The sequence below is a fragment of the Grampus griseus genome, assembly GCF_964374135.1.
Source record: "Grampus griseus genome assembly, chromosome: 8".
Taxonomy (NCBI): Eukaryota; Metazoa; Chordata; class Mammalia; order Artiodactyla; family Delphinidae; genus Grampus; species Grampus griseus.
In genome coordinates this window covers 98915482-98935250 of record NC_139002.1, presented here as the reverse complement: position 1 = coordinate 98935250, position 19769 = coordinate 98915482, and the positions used below count along the sequence as shown (strand labels likewise).

The 19769-nt window shown below is 45.4% G+C and overlaps 2 protein-coding genes across 2 annotated transcripts; both read left to right on the top strand.

The window, feature by feature from the left end:
* Window positions 1-735: 735 nt before the first annotated feature.
* Window positions 736-1691, top strand: LOC309825789 (olfactory receptor 5P55-like; the record flags this gene model as incomplete). Its single annotated transcript, XM_082659495.1, is given in 2 exon segments — window positions 736-813; window positions 816-1691. Coding segments are annotated over 2 exon segments (954 nt in total).
* A 1768-nt stretch (window positions 1692-3459) lies between these two features.
* Window positions 3460-17654, top strand: LOC309826140 (olfactory receptor 5P55-like; the record flags this gene model as incomplete). Its single annotated transcript, XM_082660108.1, is given in 5 exon segments — window positions 3460-3564; window positions 3697-3731; window positions 16711-16800; window positions 16802-17417; window positions 17421-17654. Coding segments are annotated over 5 exon segments (1080 nt in total).
* Window positions 17655-19769: the final 2115 nt, after the last annotated feature.

Sequence of the window (19769 nt, the reverse complement as noted above, 5' to 3'; positions counted from 1 at the left end):
TTATCCCTCCCTTTCCCTTTCCCCCCCGTAACCGTAAGTTTGTTTTCTACATCTATGACTCTATTTCTGTTTTGTAAGTAAGTTCATTTGTTTCGTTTTCTTTTAGATTGCACATATAAGCGATACCATATAGTATTTGTCCTTCTCTGACTTCCTTCACTTGGTATGATAATCTCTAGGTCCATCCATGTTGCTACAAAAGGCATTATTTCATTCTTTTTTATGGCTGAGTAATATTGGATGGGCTTTATGTTAAAATATGGTGCTATTAATTCAACTAAAGGAGTATTTGTGAAATCCAGGGGAGAGAGGAAGGGAACAGACCTCTAAGCTGGATTTGGAGAGACCCAAGGACATTCCAAGAAGAAAATGTTGAATTTGTGAAGACACCGACATCTGCAATAACATTGTATGTTTGTAGAAGTAAGTTTTTCAGAATTGCTAGAGGGTAAACTGAGAGCAGGGGAGCATGGAGGTGTTTCAAAGAGAACATCTAGCAGATTAAAGAATTTAGACATTATCCTAAGAGAGACAGGGAACACTTAGCACGCAAGCATGATTGTGACATCATGGGATTGCTGTGGGATTTCGAGAACAATCTACCACTCAGAGATACACGTGACTTTTCACTTGTAGTAGATGTTAAAGGCTACCTCTTTGATGAGAATGTTATTGTTTCTCCATTCTTGTTTCTCCTCCTCTTCTTCATTGTCATGCGAGAAACACACCAGTTCAATGGCCTGGGGTCAGAAGCACACTACAGTGAAGGGATTCATCCTGCTGGGCCTCACAAACAGCGCAGACCAAAAACAACTCAACTCCTCTTTGCCATCTTCCTGCTGATCTACTCTGTGATTCTGGTGGGCAACCTGGGCCTGATAGATGTGATCCACGCCAGCGCCACCCTCCACACCCCCATGTACTTCCTCCTGGGTGTGCTTTCCTTCCTTGACATCTGCAGTGCCTCCGTGTTCACTCCCAGGCTGCTGATCAACTTCGTCACCACTGACCAGTCCATCTCCTTCGTGGGCTGTGTGGTCCAGACGGCCCTCATGATCCTCCATGGCACAGGGGAGTGTCTGCTTCTGGCCATGATGGCCTATGACCAATTCGTGGCCATCTGCCCCCCTCTCCTCTACCACACCATCATGTCCAAGCGTTTGTGTATCCGGCTGGTGGTGGCCACCTATGCTGCTGGGGTGTTCATTTCAGCTGTTCAGACAGGGAATGCCTTCATCTTGCCCTACTATGGTCCCAACATCATTGATCACTACTTCTGTGATATCCACCCCGCCATGCTCCAACTGGCCTGCTCAGAGACAACCATGGCCAATGTCATCTTGCTCGTCTTTTCTGCCTTGGTCACTGTCCCCACAATCTCAGTCATCTTGGTCTCGAATGCCTACATCCTGGTCACAATCTGTAGGATGAGGTCCTTGGAGGCCCAGCGCAAGGCCCTCTCCACCTGTGCCTCCCACCTCACTGCCCTCTCCTTTTTCTATGGGTCTGTGCTCCTTGTATATGTCCAATCCAACCCTGAAAGTGCCTCGGCCTGTAACAAGATCCTCTTTGTGTTCTACACCATTGTGTTCCCCATGCTGAACCCAATGGTCTACAGCCTAAAGAATAAATATGTCAAGGCCTCTGCACAAGTTAGGGTCCTTAAGCTAAGCAGAAAAGTAATTTGTTAGAAAAGTATCTGGTAGCCCATAAGATAGAAGAGAAGCCTAGAGAACCCAGCCGGGACAAGAACCAAGAGAGGCAAGGCACAGCTAAGAGCCTGCCACAAGAGTAGTCTGTGCAGGATAGCACCATAGGAAGCACCACCTCTGGGCACTCTCCATGGCTGCAGCTAGCACTGCTGCCCCAAGCTTTCAACACAACTCAGCTGCTGGACACAGCCACCTGCACTAGCCACCACACCCCCCCCCTCTATAGCATCCAGCTGTGTATCATCTCTAACTGATCCTAGACCTTCCCATCATTCCCTGAAGCTCAAGTCCTAAGCAGGAGCCTTCACCTGTCTGGCAACGTAGCTATTCTACATCTCTTGATATATTAACTACATCCAGCATGGATATCTTACATCCACTGAGCTCCTACATCCACATTTCTGTTGTACAAAGCCCTGGGAGGTGGAAATAGGACCTTCTTTCACTTCAGAAGTGGGAGCTAGATTCTATATTCTTCCCGTCTTGAGAGTTCCCACATATGGAAAGGACCATTGAATGCCAAACAGTGAAAATGACATATTTCAACAGGAGAAACTTTCCCTACAAGGCTCTACAGGGAATGTTGCCCTTCTGAATACATGATATTGGAGAAATAATGCATGTGGTGTTTGAGTATAGGGAGGAGACAGTAGTCACTCGACTTTGTGGGAGAGAGCGGAGGCTCCAATTAGCCAGGGCCCAAAATGTGCTCTAAAGCAGTCATGAGCTATTATTTCTATGTAAATGGCCAATTAAACAAAATTAAAGGCTGAAAGACCATACAGCTTTCTTCAATCAAAATCAAATTACCTTTATGTTTTTAGACAAAACCCTACTTGTATTGTAACAGAAATCAGTCTTACTAATTTAAGAGTGGGGAAAAGGAGGTGGAATGTATTGTGAAACCCAGATGTCAACTGAGGTTCAGTATCTTTTGGGGATTCAAATAAAATTGGCTTGAACCCTGTTCCATGTATGCTAGTGTCCCCACATCCCTGCCAACCTGGGAATCCTAGGTAACAGGAGATGGGTTGCAAATGTGTTTTATGCTTTGCCTGGTTACCTCTAACTCTGAGTTCCCTAATCCACTGAATTACTTCAGTTTATGAATCAGCCAGGGAGGGCGAAAAAGCATGGGATGAAGAACGTGGATGCGGCTTCCCTGGTGGTGCAGTGGTTGAGAGTCCGCCTGCCGATGCAGGGGACACGGGTTCGTGCCCCGGTCCGGGAGGGTCCCACATGCCGCGGAGCCGCTGAGCCTGCGCGCACGGAGCCTGTGCTCCACAACGGGAGAGGCTACAATAATGAGAGGCCCACGTACCACAAAAAAAAAAGAATGTGGATGATATAAATGGGGAAGAGGGAAAAAAAAACCTGACCATCTTAGATCCTGATGGGGAAGAAAAACGGGGAGTATAGGCAGGTTGGGTTAAGGGCAATACAGCTGGGCTTGAGGCCTGTGAAGAAGACAAAGAAGCAGTTACATCTCCATCAGATAAATCATTCACCTGTAACTTCACAGATGTCAAGGTGGAACTTCTTCCTAGAAAACTAATTAATCCATGGGTGAACCTGTTGATCAATGCTTAGTGACGATATTGGAATCACCTCCCGGCTTTATGTACAGGTTTGAGGTCATTTTCTTAACATACTGTACTAGGCTTCTCCAGAGAAGCAGAACCAGCAGGATATATATGGATAGATAGATATAAGAGGAGATTTATTATAGGAATTGGCTGGCGCAGTTATGGAGGCTGAGATCCGCAATCTGCCGTCTGCAAGCTGGAGGACTAGGAAAGACAGTGCTGGAATTCAGTCTGAACAAAAGCCTAAAAACCAGGGGGCTATCGACGTAAGTTGTGGTGAGATTCTGAAGCCTCGGGAACCAAGATCAGCAATATCTGAGGGCAGGAGAAGATGGAGGTCCCACAGTTCAAATAAAAACAGCAAAGTCACCCTTCCTCGGCCTTCTTGTTTTATTCAGGCGCTCTACCGACTGGAGGATGCCCACCCGCATTGGTGAGGACCATCTTCTTTACTCAGCCTTCCAATTCAAATGCTAATCTCTTCTGGAAACCCCTCACAGACACACTGAGAAGTGTTTTCCAACTATCTGTGCATCCTTTTGTCCGGCCAAGTTGGCACATAAAATTAACCATCACACATGCTAAGGCTAGAGCAGGCTCCAGCCGGTCCCCTACCACCTCCGCAATACTCCATCTCAGACTCAGGAAGTTAGGAACTGCAGGAACTTATTTTCATGAAAATAAGCCATTTGCTTAATTAGAAAGTTTTCTTTAAATAATAATTTCCCTTAGGGCCAAGGAGATGCAGAGGACCAGGAAACGGAGAAGGGGAGGAGCCAACCCCTCCTTCACTGCCCTGGTAAACTCAGACCCTGCTTCCTAACTTCACCGATTGCTGAGCACATGTTGCCAACAGCCCTAGGCAACCTAGTCACAGACTAAGAAGTGAACAGGTTCCCAAAAAATTGATAGGTGAGTAGCCTAAGAGGAATGGAGGGAAGACAAGGCAGAGGTGTGAGCGCAGGAGCAGCTGGTGACATGGCAAAGTTTCCCCAGAGAGACAAGGCATCCAATTCCTTCAGCCCCCCACATACTGCCCTCTCCAAATGGAACCCAGCCCTCTCCTCCCCTCTCCCTTCACCTAAAACCATCTGGCATAGAACCCAATAGGAGTCATTGGAATGTTGGTTCGAAATTAAGTCAAAGTGTTACCTCTCTCAAGAGCATTTGAATTAAATTTTTATTTACACATCTTTAGAGCACCCAGAGCACAGCCAGTACCTGAAGATCCAGAACTTTCCATTGGGTGGAAGTGAAGCCAAAGGTAGGGGCAGATCAAGCCACAGGTGCTAAAAGGAAGACTGGTCTGTGGTCCCAGAGAGGCAGCCAAAGCACTGGGCTACAATGGATCACAGTCCAAGCAAACAGTCAGTGTTGAATGAGTGTTTACTGTTACCAATGACTGGCTCCAGCACCTGAGAAAAATCGGTCAGCCTTGCTGGGCCTCAGGTCTGTCCTATGTAGAATAGAGATGATCCCTAAAATCTCCTGTTTACAGATGGAAAGGGAGGATAAATCACTTTGAATCTCCTGGATGTTCATCTTGTTCTCAAGGGTCTCAAACTCATTTAAACTAACCCTAAAAGTCTTTGGGGGAGGGACATTGTAATGAAGTGGGGAGTCGGCCCTGGCACTGTGATCTTCGGTGGAAAACTCAAGCTCTCCAGCGGCTGATAACTTCACTCACCAAGCGTAATGTCTCTCCAGACATCACTTCCAGGGACAACTTGGGGCAGGATGGAAGGAGCCAAAATTAGATAAGACAGGGGCCTTCCCTTGGAGGAAGAATCCAAGACAGTCTAAGGGCACCTCCAACTGGAGCTGGCCAGAGGAAACTAGTATCTCAAGGAGAGGGAGATGGACAGATATCCTTCAGAAGATTCATGGATCCCGCTAGGGTGTGGCCACCCTGCCTTCTCCACAGGATCCTGAATGCTGTCCACACCCCCCACCAGTGTCACAGACCCCGTTTCATCCTTACCCTCTCCGAGACCTCAGAGAAACTGGCCAGTCCCAAGAAGCTGAGCTAGATGGGAAGCAAGCCTGGCTCATAGGCAGTGTGTGGATAAGCTCTGTAAAGATGAATTTGTTCCATGGAGGGGTACCAGTCAATCTCAGACCCCATTCTTCTACTCTAAGATGCTCATAAAGTAGGATGTTTGATAACTTGAGAGACTGAAGTTTCAAGGCCAGCCCTCCAGAGTCATTATCACCCAGAAAACTCTATGCCCAGGAAACACCGTGTCTGTATCTGAAGCAGGACCTCAGGGTCTGAACAGTGAAGCTTCCCTTGGGTGTTACTGTTGCATCCAACAGACAGTTTGCTGTTCTACTCACATGCTCTTTGAAGCTCAAAACTGCAATTCTTTATAAAAATGACCCAATCACTCAATTTACAAAGTTGTCAGTAAACAAGTGATGTGAGCAAAACAGGCAGGCTCTCAAACTGTGCCCTAGAAGACCAAAGCAAGAAGGAAGACCAGAGACAGACGTGAGGACTTACGGGCAGGATGGGATGTTTAAAATTTCTTAGCGGTTCCTATCTGACATCGCTGCCTTCATGCCTCTCCCCCTTCTGACTTCCACAGTCACAAGACTTGGGCTCAGACATTCAGCCCAAATGTGGGTCGCTGCCCTGGCAGCCCCGGCACTGAGTCTCCACAGTGGAGCTGCTGGGGGAAGCCAGAGTTTTCCCTCAGTGTGATCACCATAACCCATGGTTAACGCCAGCTCACTTGCCGTGCTCGCCCCTCATGTCCTCTTCCCCAGGCTTAGCCGTCACTGAGAAATCACATGTCCCTAAATACAACCCAGACCTACTGGGTAATGAATCTACCTCCTTAGCCACCCAGTCACGCTCCCAAGTTTCCTTCTTTCTCTTTCCCTATGAACCAGAAATCCTGAGACAGAAGACTGTAGATTCATGAGAGCATAAGGTGAAACAGAAGCTACGTGGGTCATGGAATCAGACAGGACTGGTGTCTGAGTCTGGTTTTGCCATGTACAATCTAGCTTCATTTGTAAACAAGAACGTTGTGTAAAGATTAAATACTTATATGGCAAAAGGCTTAGCATATAGCATGGTTTAGAGTAGATGATCACCTGATACCAGCTTCCCCACTTCTTCTAGGATTATTTATTCTGGGCATTAAAAGGGCATTGGCTGCTGGTATCAGTGATGTGGTCATGCAAAATAGCATCTTCATCTTGCTCTCCCGTGGCTCCAGCACCGTTCATCAGTACTTCTGCGACCTCTGCCTCTCTGCCTAACCTCCAACTTACCTGTGCTGACCTTGCCAAGGCTGAGGCCATCCCCTTCCATTGTTCTGCTTACCCTCTCCATTGTCACTGTCATCCTAGTCATGACCAGAAGGATGCATCCCCTGAAAGCCCAAAGCAAAGCTCCCTCCATCCGTGACTTTCATCTTACTGTCATCTCCCTCTTCAATGGCACCATCGTGTTCATATAGGCTCAGCCAGCTCTCGGAGTCTCAAGACAATGGGCTAAACCCTGAGGTCCTGTAGCAGGACAGAGCCAGGACAAGTACTCAGATCCTGCAGAGCGCGGTAACTCTACACCAAGGATGAGTCAAAGGCCAAATACCAGGAGAAGAACGATAAGAGTTCAAAACCCAGGTCAAGATAAGAAAGGCAGCATCATGAGTGAAATCAGGGTCAGACACAAAGTTAGACCAATAGGTGGTACCCTTGGGGGCAAGACAAATATCAGATTCCTTGTCCTTAAGGCCATTGGAAGTCAAACCTAACGTGTGAGGAGCCAGACTCAGAAAGGGGTATTTCAGATCCCTCCAGACTCCTGCTTACGTACAAAATATGTTTGGAGTTAAGCTTCTTTTAAAGACCCATCCTCTCCTATTCTGGCACCTGACCTTGACCTCTCCTCCACAGCTCTATTGCCCCTGATAAGAGACAGTGGCCAAAGACAGCACTTCAGAGGCTGCAGTGAAGCGTACGCTGTCCCAGCACCTGTTTCCTCACCAGCCTCCTTTATTCATGAGCTCTCCACTCCCAGGACAGCGTACAAACACAAGCACATTTGTCACTGGGACGGTGCTGAATTATTCCCACAGAGTTACATTCCTACAAACTCTGCTCACCGTTGCTATCTGGCTGTGTATCTCGCTTCCCCAGCTGAACTGCAGGCTCTCTGAAGCAGGAACCAAAGCTCGTATTTTATTTCATCCCCCACTGAGCCCAGCACAGTGCTGGGTAGTTAATCAGGGCATATTAATTAAGGCATATGTAGTTATATATATTTCACCTCTTCCTCTTTGGATTTTCGGCTTTTAGACAGCAGAAGATAAAAAGAATACCAGTTGGGGCTTCTCTGGTGGCGCAGTGGTTGAGAGTCCGCCTGCCGATGCGGGGGACACGGGTTCGTGCCCCATTCCAGGAGGATCCCACATGCCGCGGAGCGGCTGGGCCCGTGAGCCGTGGTCGCTGAGCCTGCGCATCCGGAGCCTGTGCTCCGCAATGGGAAAGGCCACAGCAGTGAGAGGCCCGCGTACACCAAAAAAAAAAAAAAAAAAAAAAAAAAAAGAATACCAGTTGTTGTTATTCTATAAGGCTCGGGACTTTATGAAACAGTCTGCTCCCTGAAGGAGGCATTTGCCCAATAACGATCATTCATAGCTAATATTTATTGAACATATATTATGTGCCAAGAATTCTGGGAGGCACCACATACACACTATTTCATTTAACCCTCATAACAATTCTATGAGTAGATTATGCCTATTTCACAGATGAGAAAACTGAGAGTCCAAGAAACCTAGGGTCAAATATAGTTCAATGGCAGATCCAGGTCCAGCTGATTCCAAAGCCTACGCTCTACTCGAATGTCTAAAACCCCTTGGGTTTTTGCAGAAAATTATACAAGCTTACATTTCTACTGCTTCCAAAAAATCCAGAGAACTTGTCCCTATTTCCCACCGAGGCCCAGCTTTTCTATTAATCCCATAGAGTCTTGACTCCTACCAGGAGTTTTCAGTTCCTACAGAGCACCTGAAGAGCCACTTGGAAGAGGAAAAAAGAAATGGGACAGAAGGGGCAGGAAAAATTAGGAAATGAAAGGGCCCTTGGTGCCACTGCTCTGGCCCCACTCCTTTTGCCACAAAAGAAAGCCCCAATTTCCTAAGCCAGTTACCTCTCCGTCATCCCCTTCCTGAGTTCCATCTTAATGCTAGTGTAGAGTTTCTTTGTGAGTCACAACAAATAATGAAGCCACTTTTTCTTCCAAGGCAAGTCCACGCTGGTTTCAAGACTGGACAAGCAGTGATTCGCTGATTGAATCATAAATGGGGAGCTTGGAGAAGGAGTGACGTTGCTTAAAGTAGCGTCTCTCCCCCAAATCAGAGAAGGGTCTACTGAACCAGGACCTCAATTTTTCCTTGTGCAAAAGGAAGTATTTAGAAAATATGATCTAAGGAAGGTCACTTCCAGTCCTGATATCCACATGAAATCTGAACCCACTTGGCAGTACCAATGAACCTTTGTATTGATAAAACATATACTGATGGGGTAACCTGCCTTACAGGTAATGTAACTCTGCTTTTCTTCTCAATTATCAGAAAGCAAAATGGCTCCCCCCAAAACAGGAAGCAAAATGCTCCCAAGTCACCCTGGGTAAAGAATGGATTGTCAATTGATAACTCTTTGAAATACCACCAGAAAACCTGTTTCTCGACCAAAGCTAAGTTTATTAGACTTACTATAATAAGAGAGAATACAGAATCTTAGTAGTTCTCAATAGGAGGAAATCAATGGAAAATATTTATAGATTTGGGGGGTCTGGATTCAAGTGGCTTAAGATGGATCTTCCACATCAAGGAGCAGATCAGGACGCTGGACAAAGTCTGTGACGTTATAGTTTAGGATTGACAGAAGGGGGAAGGGCCCGAAAGCAAATCTTGGTAAGTAAACTACTGTTTGTTGAGAAAATTCTTTACCCAAATGAGTGATCTATTGTCTTAATAGGAGAGATGTTTGCCTAGAGAAGCAAACTATTTGTTCAGATAAATTGGCCTGCAGGAACTTCATGAAGCAAACAGTGAAGTTATTTATTGGTTTACAATCACATCTTCCTAGGCCTGAATTTCTGGGAACAATCAGCTAAGTCATGTTGCCAAACAGGAAGTCTCAGCTCTCGGTCCCAATAGATAAACTATGTGGATATAGATGATCTCCAAGCTCAAGTTCAACTTATTTTTTTTTAAGCTACCATGAGACTCTATTCTGTTCCCATGGAAACTGAACTTCATCACCTCACTTCCTCCCACCAGTGACATTAAGCCTGGGTTCTAATGCTGTGTGTTTCTCCCACCTCACCCCACAAAGTGAGCAGAGATAGTTAATAGAGAACTAGTTTCAGCTGAAGAAGTGCTCATATCACTTGTCAATCAGGCTTGAAAGAATGGGGTTGTATAGAACCTGCTACTAACAACTAGAACCTCCTCATGTTAAAAAAATGAATTGTCATACATGAGTCATGGGGACGTAATGCACAGCATGGTGGCCACAGTTAATGATACTGTCTTGCATATTTGAAAGTTGCTAAGAGAGTAGATCTTAAACATTCTCATCACAAGAAAAAAATTGTAACTACGTATGGTGACAGATGTTAACTAGACTTCTTGTGACCATTTCTCAGTATATACAAATATTAAATCATTATGTTGTACCCCTAAATCTAATAGAATGTTGTATGTCAATTATATCTCAATAAAAAATGTTTTTAACTAAAAGTCAAAACAGTTTTAGAAAATTGCCTTAGGTCAATTAGCTAGATGCTGGCTCAGTAAGTTGAAGAAAGGACTTCTCAGAGGAAACAGGAAGGAGCCTGGACCGAGAAGCATGGACCATCTGAATTAGGAGAGATGAGATAGAACTGGGGTTACAACCAAGAGAAGAAGTTTGCCCTGGAAGAAGATATCAGGCAGCTCAGGCTGCTGTATTAACGGACAATACCCACATCTCATTGGCTCACAGCAGCAGAAAGTGTATCTCTCACTCGTGTTCACGTCTATCATGAGTCCGTAGTGAGTCTGCTCATTCCAAGATTCAGGCTCATGTAAGAGAAGCCCCTATATCCTGGACATGGCTGGTGTCATAGCAGAGGGAAGAGACGGGATATGGGAGACCATGGGGTGGCTCCTGAGGCGTGTATGCTCAGAGAGGGCACAAATCACGTCCATTCACACGCACGGGGCCACACCTAGTGATGCGGCCAAGCTTAATTTAAGTGAGGAAAGAGAATGGGTAAGAATTCTCATCCGAGAGCTCCAGGGAGGAGCACTGACTCTTAGGCATCAGAATAAAATCTAGCCCATGAAGGAACACTACATTCGTGAGTAGAGGGCTGGCAGCATGAAGGGGGCATTTGCGGGGCAGATGCATCAGACACCTCGTGCAGGTTGGGATGCAGCGCAAAGGTCAGAGGACTCAGCACTGTTTCACTTCGAGATTCAGCAGGTCTTCCCAAGTGAATAAACCCCCTCTTATCTGCAGGAAACTTGGGCAATCCAGTCGCTCACCTGCTGTGACTCTCTCCCAGATCTGTAGTCTAGGGACTGAATTTCTTTTACCCAAACAAGTCATTTGCTTAACAAGGCCTCTTGCTTTATGAGGTGATTTCCCCTGGGATTGTGGAAACCCGAGGTGGCAGAGTCCCCAAGGAGTGAGCCAGTGTCTTCCTTCCTGGCCTGGGAAAAGCAGTCTTTCTATTCCCTGTTCTCACTGGACTTGGCCCTCCAGCGTCCATAGCTGAGGGTGTCTGTCAAAGTTATTTATAACAGTGAAAAGTTGGAAATACCTTATTGTCAACCCAGGGGGACAAGCAAATGATGCCACACATACACAATAAAAAACATGCAGTGATTAAATACAATTATGTAGACTATTACTTATTGATTGATATAGGGAAATGCCCATGGCATGAGTGAGAAAGTAAATGACAGAATATCTTATGTAGTATAACTCTGTTTGATTCTGTTTATGGAAAATCATGGTCATGATTGCATTGAGAAATTTATAACACGAACACTCACCAATGTCCATTTTCTGTGGTGGCAGGATTTTAGATGTTGTTCTGCTCTCTTCTTGGTTCTTTTCTGTGTTGTTTAAATTTTTTACAACTAGCATGTGTTATTTTTACAAAGACAATAGAGCTATTTTGTAGGTGTGAAGAATTATGTTGTTTTTTTTTAGGTGGAGAGATGTAGTTTCAATACTGTTAAGTGAATAAAGCAAATATGATATAATCCCATTATTGTATATTTACAGCAAATATACATGCTTGTTTCCCAGGGACATTCTGAGGATCAAAGGAAATAACAATTGGGGAAGCCACGTCTAGACCATCCAAGAGGGCACATATGTTGATGTCATTATCACTTTCACTCACTTCTTGTGAGACCTGGGGATTATGTGGACTCATGCCCCTGTGCACATCTCAGCCTTTTGAGTCTCAGTAACCTGAAGACAGGCCCACCAGAGATGGACACTGTAAATGAAGAGCATCTGTCCTGGCATTTGACGGAGAATCCCTGCTCCTCAGGGGTTCCCAGACAACCCTCCCCAAGACCTCTCCAGCATACCTTGGAGACAACCTGCAGTTCTAGGCCTGCTCCTGGGAGGACCAGTCACGAATTCCCACTGGCACATTTCTTAACTCTAGGGGTCATGATGAAAAAAACTAGACGAAACTTAAGACGGGAGTCTTCCCAGCTTTGTTACAACTGGTTGAGAAGTTCTCTTGAGAAAGCTGGTCAGGGGCAATTAATGAAAAGGGGAGAGGAACACCCCAAGAGGTCTGCAAAAACAAGGCTCATGGATGGATGGTCTCTGCTCAACCACAGGTAAGCGGGCTGAGAGGTGGAATCCTAATACCAGTAAGGGCTTAGATTCCTTTATCCTCCCTTTCTCATGAACCATGCTCACACCATTCAAATCTGATCAGCCCCTTCATCGAGGTGACTGGAAGAAAATTGGAGCTCAGAAGCAGTGCACAGTAAGGTTGAAATTAATTTCCTTAGGGTTGTACCCAGGGACCTCTTGGCTTTTTATTTTATTTTTTTTAATATTTGGCTGCATCATGTCTTAATCGCGGCATGCGGGATCTACGTTAAGGCATGCGGGAATCTTTCCTTGTGGCGGGCAGGCTTCTCTCTAGTTGTGGCGCAAGGGTTCCAGAGCACGTGGGCTCTGTAGTTTGCAGCACGCAGGCTCTCTAGTTGAGGCACGCAGGCTCAGTAGGTGTGGTGCGCCGGCTTAGTTGCCCTGCGGCATGTGGGATCTTAGTTCCCTGACCAGAGGTGGAACCAGCGTCCCCTGCATTGGAAAGCAGATTCTTTACCACTGGACCACCAGGGAAGTCCCAGGGGCATCTTGGCTTTTACTGCTCACATTCTATCCTCTCTTTTTTTTTTGCGGTACGCGGGCCTCTCACTGTTGTGGCCTCTCCCGTTGCGGAGCACAGGCTCCGGACGCGCAGGCTCAGCGGCCATGGCTCACGGGCCCAGCTGCTCCGCGGCATGTGGGATCTTCCCGGACCGGGGCACGAACCCATGTCCCCTGCAATGGCAGGCGGACTCTCAACCACTGCACCACCAGGAAAGCCCAAATGTTTATTTTTAAAAGACAAGGAATAAATAGTACCTGGACTAACCCTGGGGGTCTGAAAACTCCAGTTTCTTCTCCCATTCACTAAAGCTCTTTCTATCAAAAGAAATGTATTTATTGGGAATTCCCTGGTGGTCCAGTGGTTAGGACTCCTCGCTTTCACTGCTGAGGGCACGGGTTCAATCCCTGATCAGGGAACTAAGATCCCACAAGCCGTGCAGCATGGCCAAAATTTAAAAAAAAAAATTTATGAAATTAGTTGAGACTCCAAACTACTGATCACTGTACTTTACACACAAATATCAAGCAATTAAAGTTATAGCCAAAAGTGGCAAGTTCCTGTGCCCAACGCAAGAGCAGAGGTGTCAGAGAGAGAAGCGGAACCCATCCTTGGCTCTGTAAGGTATCCATGGGAACAGGAGATCTTCAGAAACTCTCAGGGACTTTCTCATCTTGAGATGACCTCCACCTTCATGAGCCGCCCCTCTTCTGACCTTGATAAGTCTTCTCTTTTCTTTCTTGTCAGGACACTTCATTCTCATTCATGTACTCTCATTGCCATGGCAGCCCCTCATCAACATCTTAGCAGAGGAACTGGAGGGGGCTGTCCTTCTGCTTTCTCATCCAGGAATTTATTACTGTGAATCCAGCTCCTCCAGGGTTCAATCACACCCATTGTTTCAGCCAACTCACCCCTTAACTCTATCAGTGTGCTAGAGATGAGTGAGCCAAGGTCATGGAATTATTGAAGAGACAGGCCAAGCAAAGCACCCCTGCCAGCTTCCTTCTGGTTTTCTCTGTGCTGAGGTCTTTAAGGACCACAATAACTAACATCTCTCCTCCCTATGCTAATTCTGAACCAATTAAGAGAGATGAGGTAGAAGAAACGCAGACAGAGAGCAAAATACCACCTGCATCACTGATGCAACTTGGTACTGCAGAACATGACTCATCCTTGTAAGTGGTCTTCTTAAAAATTAGACAGACAATGACCTAGTTTTAAGGTCTACATTACGGAGAAATAGAGCAGAGCAGAACCTGTGCTTCCAATGAGCAAAGCAGAGCTACACGCATTCAGTGCCTTATCCCAAACCCATTGATCACAAAAGGCATCCCTCCTCCAGGAGAAGAGGGGGCCAGGTGTATTACACAATGGATATCCCTCTTTAAGAAAGGAAACACCATGAGCAGAGAGGAAGCAACCCCACTGGTGCTCTCCATAGGTAAAATCTGTACATACTTTTTTATATTTCAAGAGGCCGAGTTGCCAATAGATACTGATAGCACAAAGCCCTCTTACCAGCTTTGATCAGACGCCACTTATTTCTAGCTATCCTGAGATACTCTGAAGAGGCCCTACCTTATTCCTCCTTTGTTCCCAGCCTCATCCAGATGATACAGAATTCCAAACATTTAACAACCAGAATGCCATGGGCACCAATCAGAACAGATGCTCCAACAATTAGAACCTACACTCAACCAATCAGAACTGATGTCCAACCAATGATGTCCAACCAACGACAGAAGGCCCTGGCCAGTATCCCATACAAGGGCTTCCCCTCCGAACAGCAGCCTTGGTTATCTGAAAACCCAAAAAGCGAGGATGCTTAGAGGCAAATTCTTGGGAGCATGACAACAGCTGAGAAAACTTACATAAACATGTGGGCTCCTCTGGGGAGGTTAGGTGTGTGAACACTCTGACCTGTGCTCTCTGGTGAAAGAGCTCACCTCCAGTTCAGAACCATGCCCTGCACTGGACCCCAATACCACAAATCTGGCATGTCCTACTGCCTTGTTATTTATAGCTAAAACACAAGACTTTGGTTCTTCAGTCATGGTTTTGTTGAACTGGAGTTTTCATATTTAATGTAGCTGCCTATTCTCCCATACAAATATTTTTCTTAGTTAGTGGTAACTAATAAGTGACTTTGTTTTAATTTATTGCGTTTAATTTTCTCCCCTTGGATTATTAGCTCTGTCAATAGAGAGAGATCTGAAAGCCCAGCCTCAGGGATTTCCCTGGCGGTCCAGTGGTTAAGACTCTGCACTTCCACTGCTCCCTGGTCAGGGAAATAAGATCTCACATGCCATGTGGCATGGCCAAAAAAAAAAAAAAAAAGAAAGCCCAGTCTCCTGACAACTGCTCAGGAGGCCTGTACCAATAGCCAGGAGTGTCCCCAGCTGGGTGTATTCGTGTCCTAGGGCTGCTGTAACAAAGTACCACAAATTGTGTGACTTAAAACAAGAAAAATACACTCCCTCGTAGTTCTGGAAGCTGCAAGTTCAAAATGAAGGTGGTGGCAGGGATGTGCTCCCTCAGAAGCTTCAAGGCCTGGATCTTTCCTTGTCTCTTCTGGCTCCCAGAAGCCCCAGACATCCTTGGCTTGTGGCAACATCACTCCAACCTCTGCTTCTGTCTTCACATGGCCACCTTGCCTCTGTATCCGTGTCTTCACATGGCATTCTCCCGTATCATCTCCTGTATCTCCATTTTCTTTTCTTATAAGAACACCAGTCATAGTGGATTGAGGGCTCGCCCTAATCGAATATGATTCAACTTGATTACTTCTGCAAAGACCCTATTTACAAATAAGGTAACATTCACAGGTACCAGGGGTTAGGACTTCAACAAATCTTCCTGAAAGATACAATTCAACCTACAACACTGGGAGAAATCACTGCTCTACTGAGTCACCTTATATTAATGATGACATTAGGCTTGATTTCAATGTCCCTGGCCTTGGGGACTAGTACTGTTGGAGCCTTTGCCCCCAAATAAATAACAAATTAACACTTCCATGTATTCCCTCTCTGGACCAACATACCGGCCTCCAACACTCACTAGTGATGCCAGTTCTCCATGGAACAGGAAATTTGGGGAAGAGAAAATTATTATAACTATATAATAGACATATGATTGTTACTTGGACTGAGTTCTAATCCCACGTTCTTTATGTACTAGCTCTTTTACCTTGGACAAATTGATACTCTCACTAAATATAAATGGACATAATTTTTTATGTTCTATACATTTTTACAATTTATTTTATTGAAGTATAGTTGATTTACAATGTTGCATTAATTTCTGCTATATAGCAAACTGATTCAGTTATATGTATATATACATTCTTTTTCATACTCTTTTCCATTATAGTTTATCACGGGATATTGAATATAGTTCCCTGTGCTATACAGTAGGAACTTGTTGATTATTCATAGTTTGCATCTGCTAATCCCAAACTCCCAATCCATCCCTCCCCTTGCCCTGTCCCCCTTGGCAACCATAAGTTTGTTCTGTTTCATAGATAAGTTGATTTGTCATATTTTAGATTCCACATATAAGTGATATCATATATTATCTGTCTGTCTCTGTCTGATTTACTTCACTTAGTGTGATAATCTCTAAGTCCATCCATGTTGCTGCAAATGGCATTATTTCGTTCATTTTCATGTCTGAGTGGTATTCCATTGGATATATGTACCACATCTTCTCTATCCATTCCTCTGTCGATGGATATTTAGGTTGTTTCCATGTCTTGGCTATTGTGAATACTTAAATGGGCATAATATTTAAGTGAGAAAGTATTATGAAGTTTCAATAGCTGTTTAGGAAATGAGGTAGCACATGACTCAGAGTAGGTGATCAGTTCATGCCAGTGTCCCCTCCCCAGTTCCTCTAGCACTGCCCATTCTGGGGAATTAAAAGAGCTTCAGACACTGAATCCAGGGTCTGCCTCTAGGGTACAAGCATGTCTTACTTGGTGTCTCTGCAGTGACAGGGGCACTACAGCAAAGAACTGCACCTGCGTCACCTGGTTCCTCCTGCTGCGGCTCACAGAGCAGGCAGGGCTCAAGGGCATCCTCTGCACTCTTCCTGTTCATCTACTCAGTTACCCTCACAGACAACCTGGCCATGATCACCCTGATCCACGCAGACCCGCAGCTCCACACGCCCATGTACTTCTTGCTGAGTATCCTCTCCTTCATAGACTCCTCCTTCTCCACGTTAAACACCCCCAGGTTGCTGCAGAGCTTCCTAACCTCAAGCCAGTCCACCTCCTTTGCAGGCTGCCTGGTCCAGATGACCCTCATGACTCTCCACGGTACTGCTGGGTGTCTGCTCCTGGCCATTATGGCATATGACCGATTTGCTGCCATCTACCACCCTCTCCTCTACAAAATCAGCATGTCCCAACATCTGTGTGTCCAACTGGTGGCAGTCACCTATATGGCTTCTGTTGCCAATTCAGCTTTACTGACTGGGTACATCTTCAAGCCGCTCTACTGTGGCCCCCATATCATTAACCATTATGTCTGTGACATCCCCCTTGTGCTCCAACTTGCCTGTGCAGACGTTGCCAAGGCTGAGGCCATTGTCTTCTCATCTTCTGCCTTGATTATCCTCTTTACCATCATCATTATCCTGGTCTCTTATGCCTACAGCCTGGTGACTATCTGCAGGATGCGTTCCCTCAAGGCTTAGAGCAAAGCACTCTCCACCTGTGCCTCTCACCTCGCAGTCATCTGCCTCTTCTACGGCACCATCACCTTCATGTATGCTCAGGCAAGCTCTCACAGTTCCATGGAACGGAACGAGGTCGTGTCTGTCTTCTACACAGTGATCATCCCCATGCTGAACCCTCTGATCTACAGCCTGAGGAATAAAGATGTGAAGCCTGCTCTAAAGAGGGGATGCCTTGACATGCTGCCTTCCTAACAGAGAGTGGAACATTCTATCCTAAGCCATACCATGGTAGAGACAACATAAAACCTGAATAATATTAACACTTGGATAGAAGGAATTATGTGCCAGCACTATTTTAAATACCTTTCACTTATCAATCCATTTAATCTTCACAACAAGAGGTTGAAATAAATACTATTATTGTCCCTTAGGAATCTGAGGCACAGAGAGGCTGAGTAACTGGCTCAAGGTCACACAGCTAATAAGAAGTATAGTCAGAATTTGAATCCAGGCAGTCTGGCTCCAGAGACCATGTTTTCAACCCATACATTATATTGCCTTTTTCTGATAAGTGCATCTTACAAGCAGACAATGGGCACAGTTATTCCTAAATTCCATATGTCATAAGGAGGGGCTAGATCATGGAAGTCCTAGCCACTGCAGTCAGAGAAGAAAAAGAAATAAAGGGAATACAAATTGGAAAAGAAGAAGTAAAACTGTCTCTTCAATAATCCCAGCATCTTTCATGCCTAATTTCTGTTATGGGACGAATTATCTCCCCACCCAAAAATTGATATGTTGAAACCTTAACCCCTGGTACCTCAGAACATAACTGTATTTGGAGACCGGGCCCTTAATACAATCGGACTGATGTCTTTATAAGAAGAGGAAATTTGGACACACAAATAGATACCTGGGATGTGCACACACAGAGAAAAGACCATGTGAGGACACAGCAAGAAGGTGGTCACCTTCAAAACAAGGGGAGAGGCCTCTGAAGAGACCAAATCTTCCAACCCCTTGATCTTGGACTTCTGGCCTCCATAACTCTGGAAAAAATTAGTATCTGTTGTCTAAGTTACACAGTCTTTTGTATTTTGTCAAGCACTAATATGGCTTCTATATTCAAGGCTGCCCCTTAGCCTAATATGACTGCTGAAGCTCTAGCCATCACTTTACTCTTTGAAGAAGAAAGCTGGAGGAATGGGGGACATTACCAGCTGTCTATCCCCTTTTTGTAGCCTTTTCAGTAACAGCCAAGCACAACCATTGGCCTCTTATTTGCCAGAACTTAGTCACAGGGGAGTCATATGACTTGACTAAGCAAGGGAGGCTGGGAAATATGGTTATTAGCTGGGCACACGGCCACCTTGACAATCTTGGGATCCTGGTTTTTTTTTTTTTTTTTTTTTTTTTTTTTTGGGATCCTGTTTTTAAAAAAGAAGTACTCTTGATGCCTATCCAGTATTCATTCCCTCACTGCCTGCTGCCTAGAGCAGAGGATGGCGGAGGACTGATGGTTCACCCATGACCCCAACATGCCCTGCCAGCCGTTTGTGTGTGGGCAGCATATAGTAAGTTTAAAGTTTTTAGCCAACATAAAAAATTTTGATACAATCACATTTTTTCAATCCCTATTGCCACTTTCTCTGGGAAGAAAAATTGAATTGGCGCATTCTACCAGTCTTATTCTCAGCACAGTTATAATCATCTTGTGCTGAGCCAGAGATGCCCTTTTAAACAGGACACGGATTCTCCAGTTCTCCCCACCCCATTCTTCCCCATCACTCTTCTTGGGGTGTCTGTTGCCTTTTTATCATGCCCTGAGTTTTTTCATAATAGTAGAGAAAATGTATCATATTCACATCTCTAGCAAAAGTAAGAAAAGAAAAGAAAGGCTTAGAGATGTACATGTTTCAAGACAAGTAGCCAGTGCCTAGGACGATGCCTGGTGCCTGGAAGAAGCTCAGCCAATACTCCTTGAATGAAGGAAGATAATATCTATTTTTTGGATGTGAAGAATGTCCCCACAGGTGTAAGATTAACACCCCCCCCCAAAAATTACAAGCTTGTGCCACCCTAACTTTCCAGGGAGTACCTCACAGTTCCCACCAAACACCTACCCTGCAGCCCCAACAAGTGACCTGGCCTGGCCTGAATAGGTCATACATTTGCACACCTCTTCCTTTGCTCGTGTCCTCCCAGCCCCTGGAATGTGCTTCCTCATCGCTTTGTCAGCCTGACGGATCTTTTTATTATCATTCCAGTCCCAGCCTAAATGCAACCTCTTCTCCAAACTTTTCTGACTCCCACACACAGAATTTATCATTCCTTCCTCTGTGCTCTGGTTTGCCTTTGTTAAAGAAA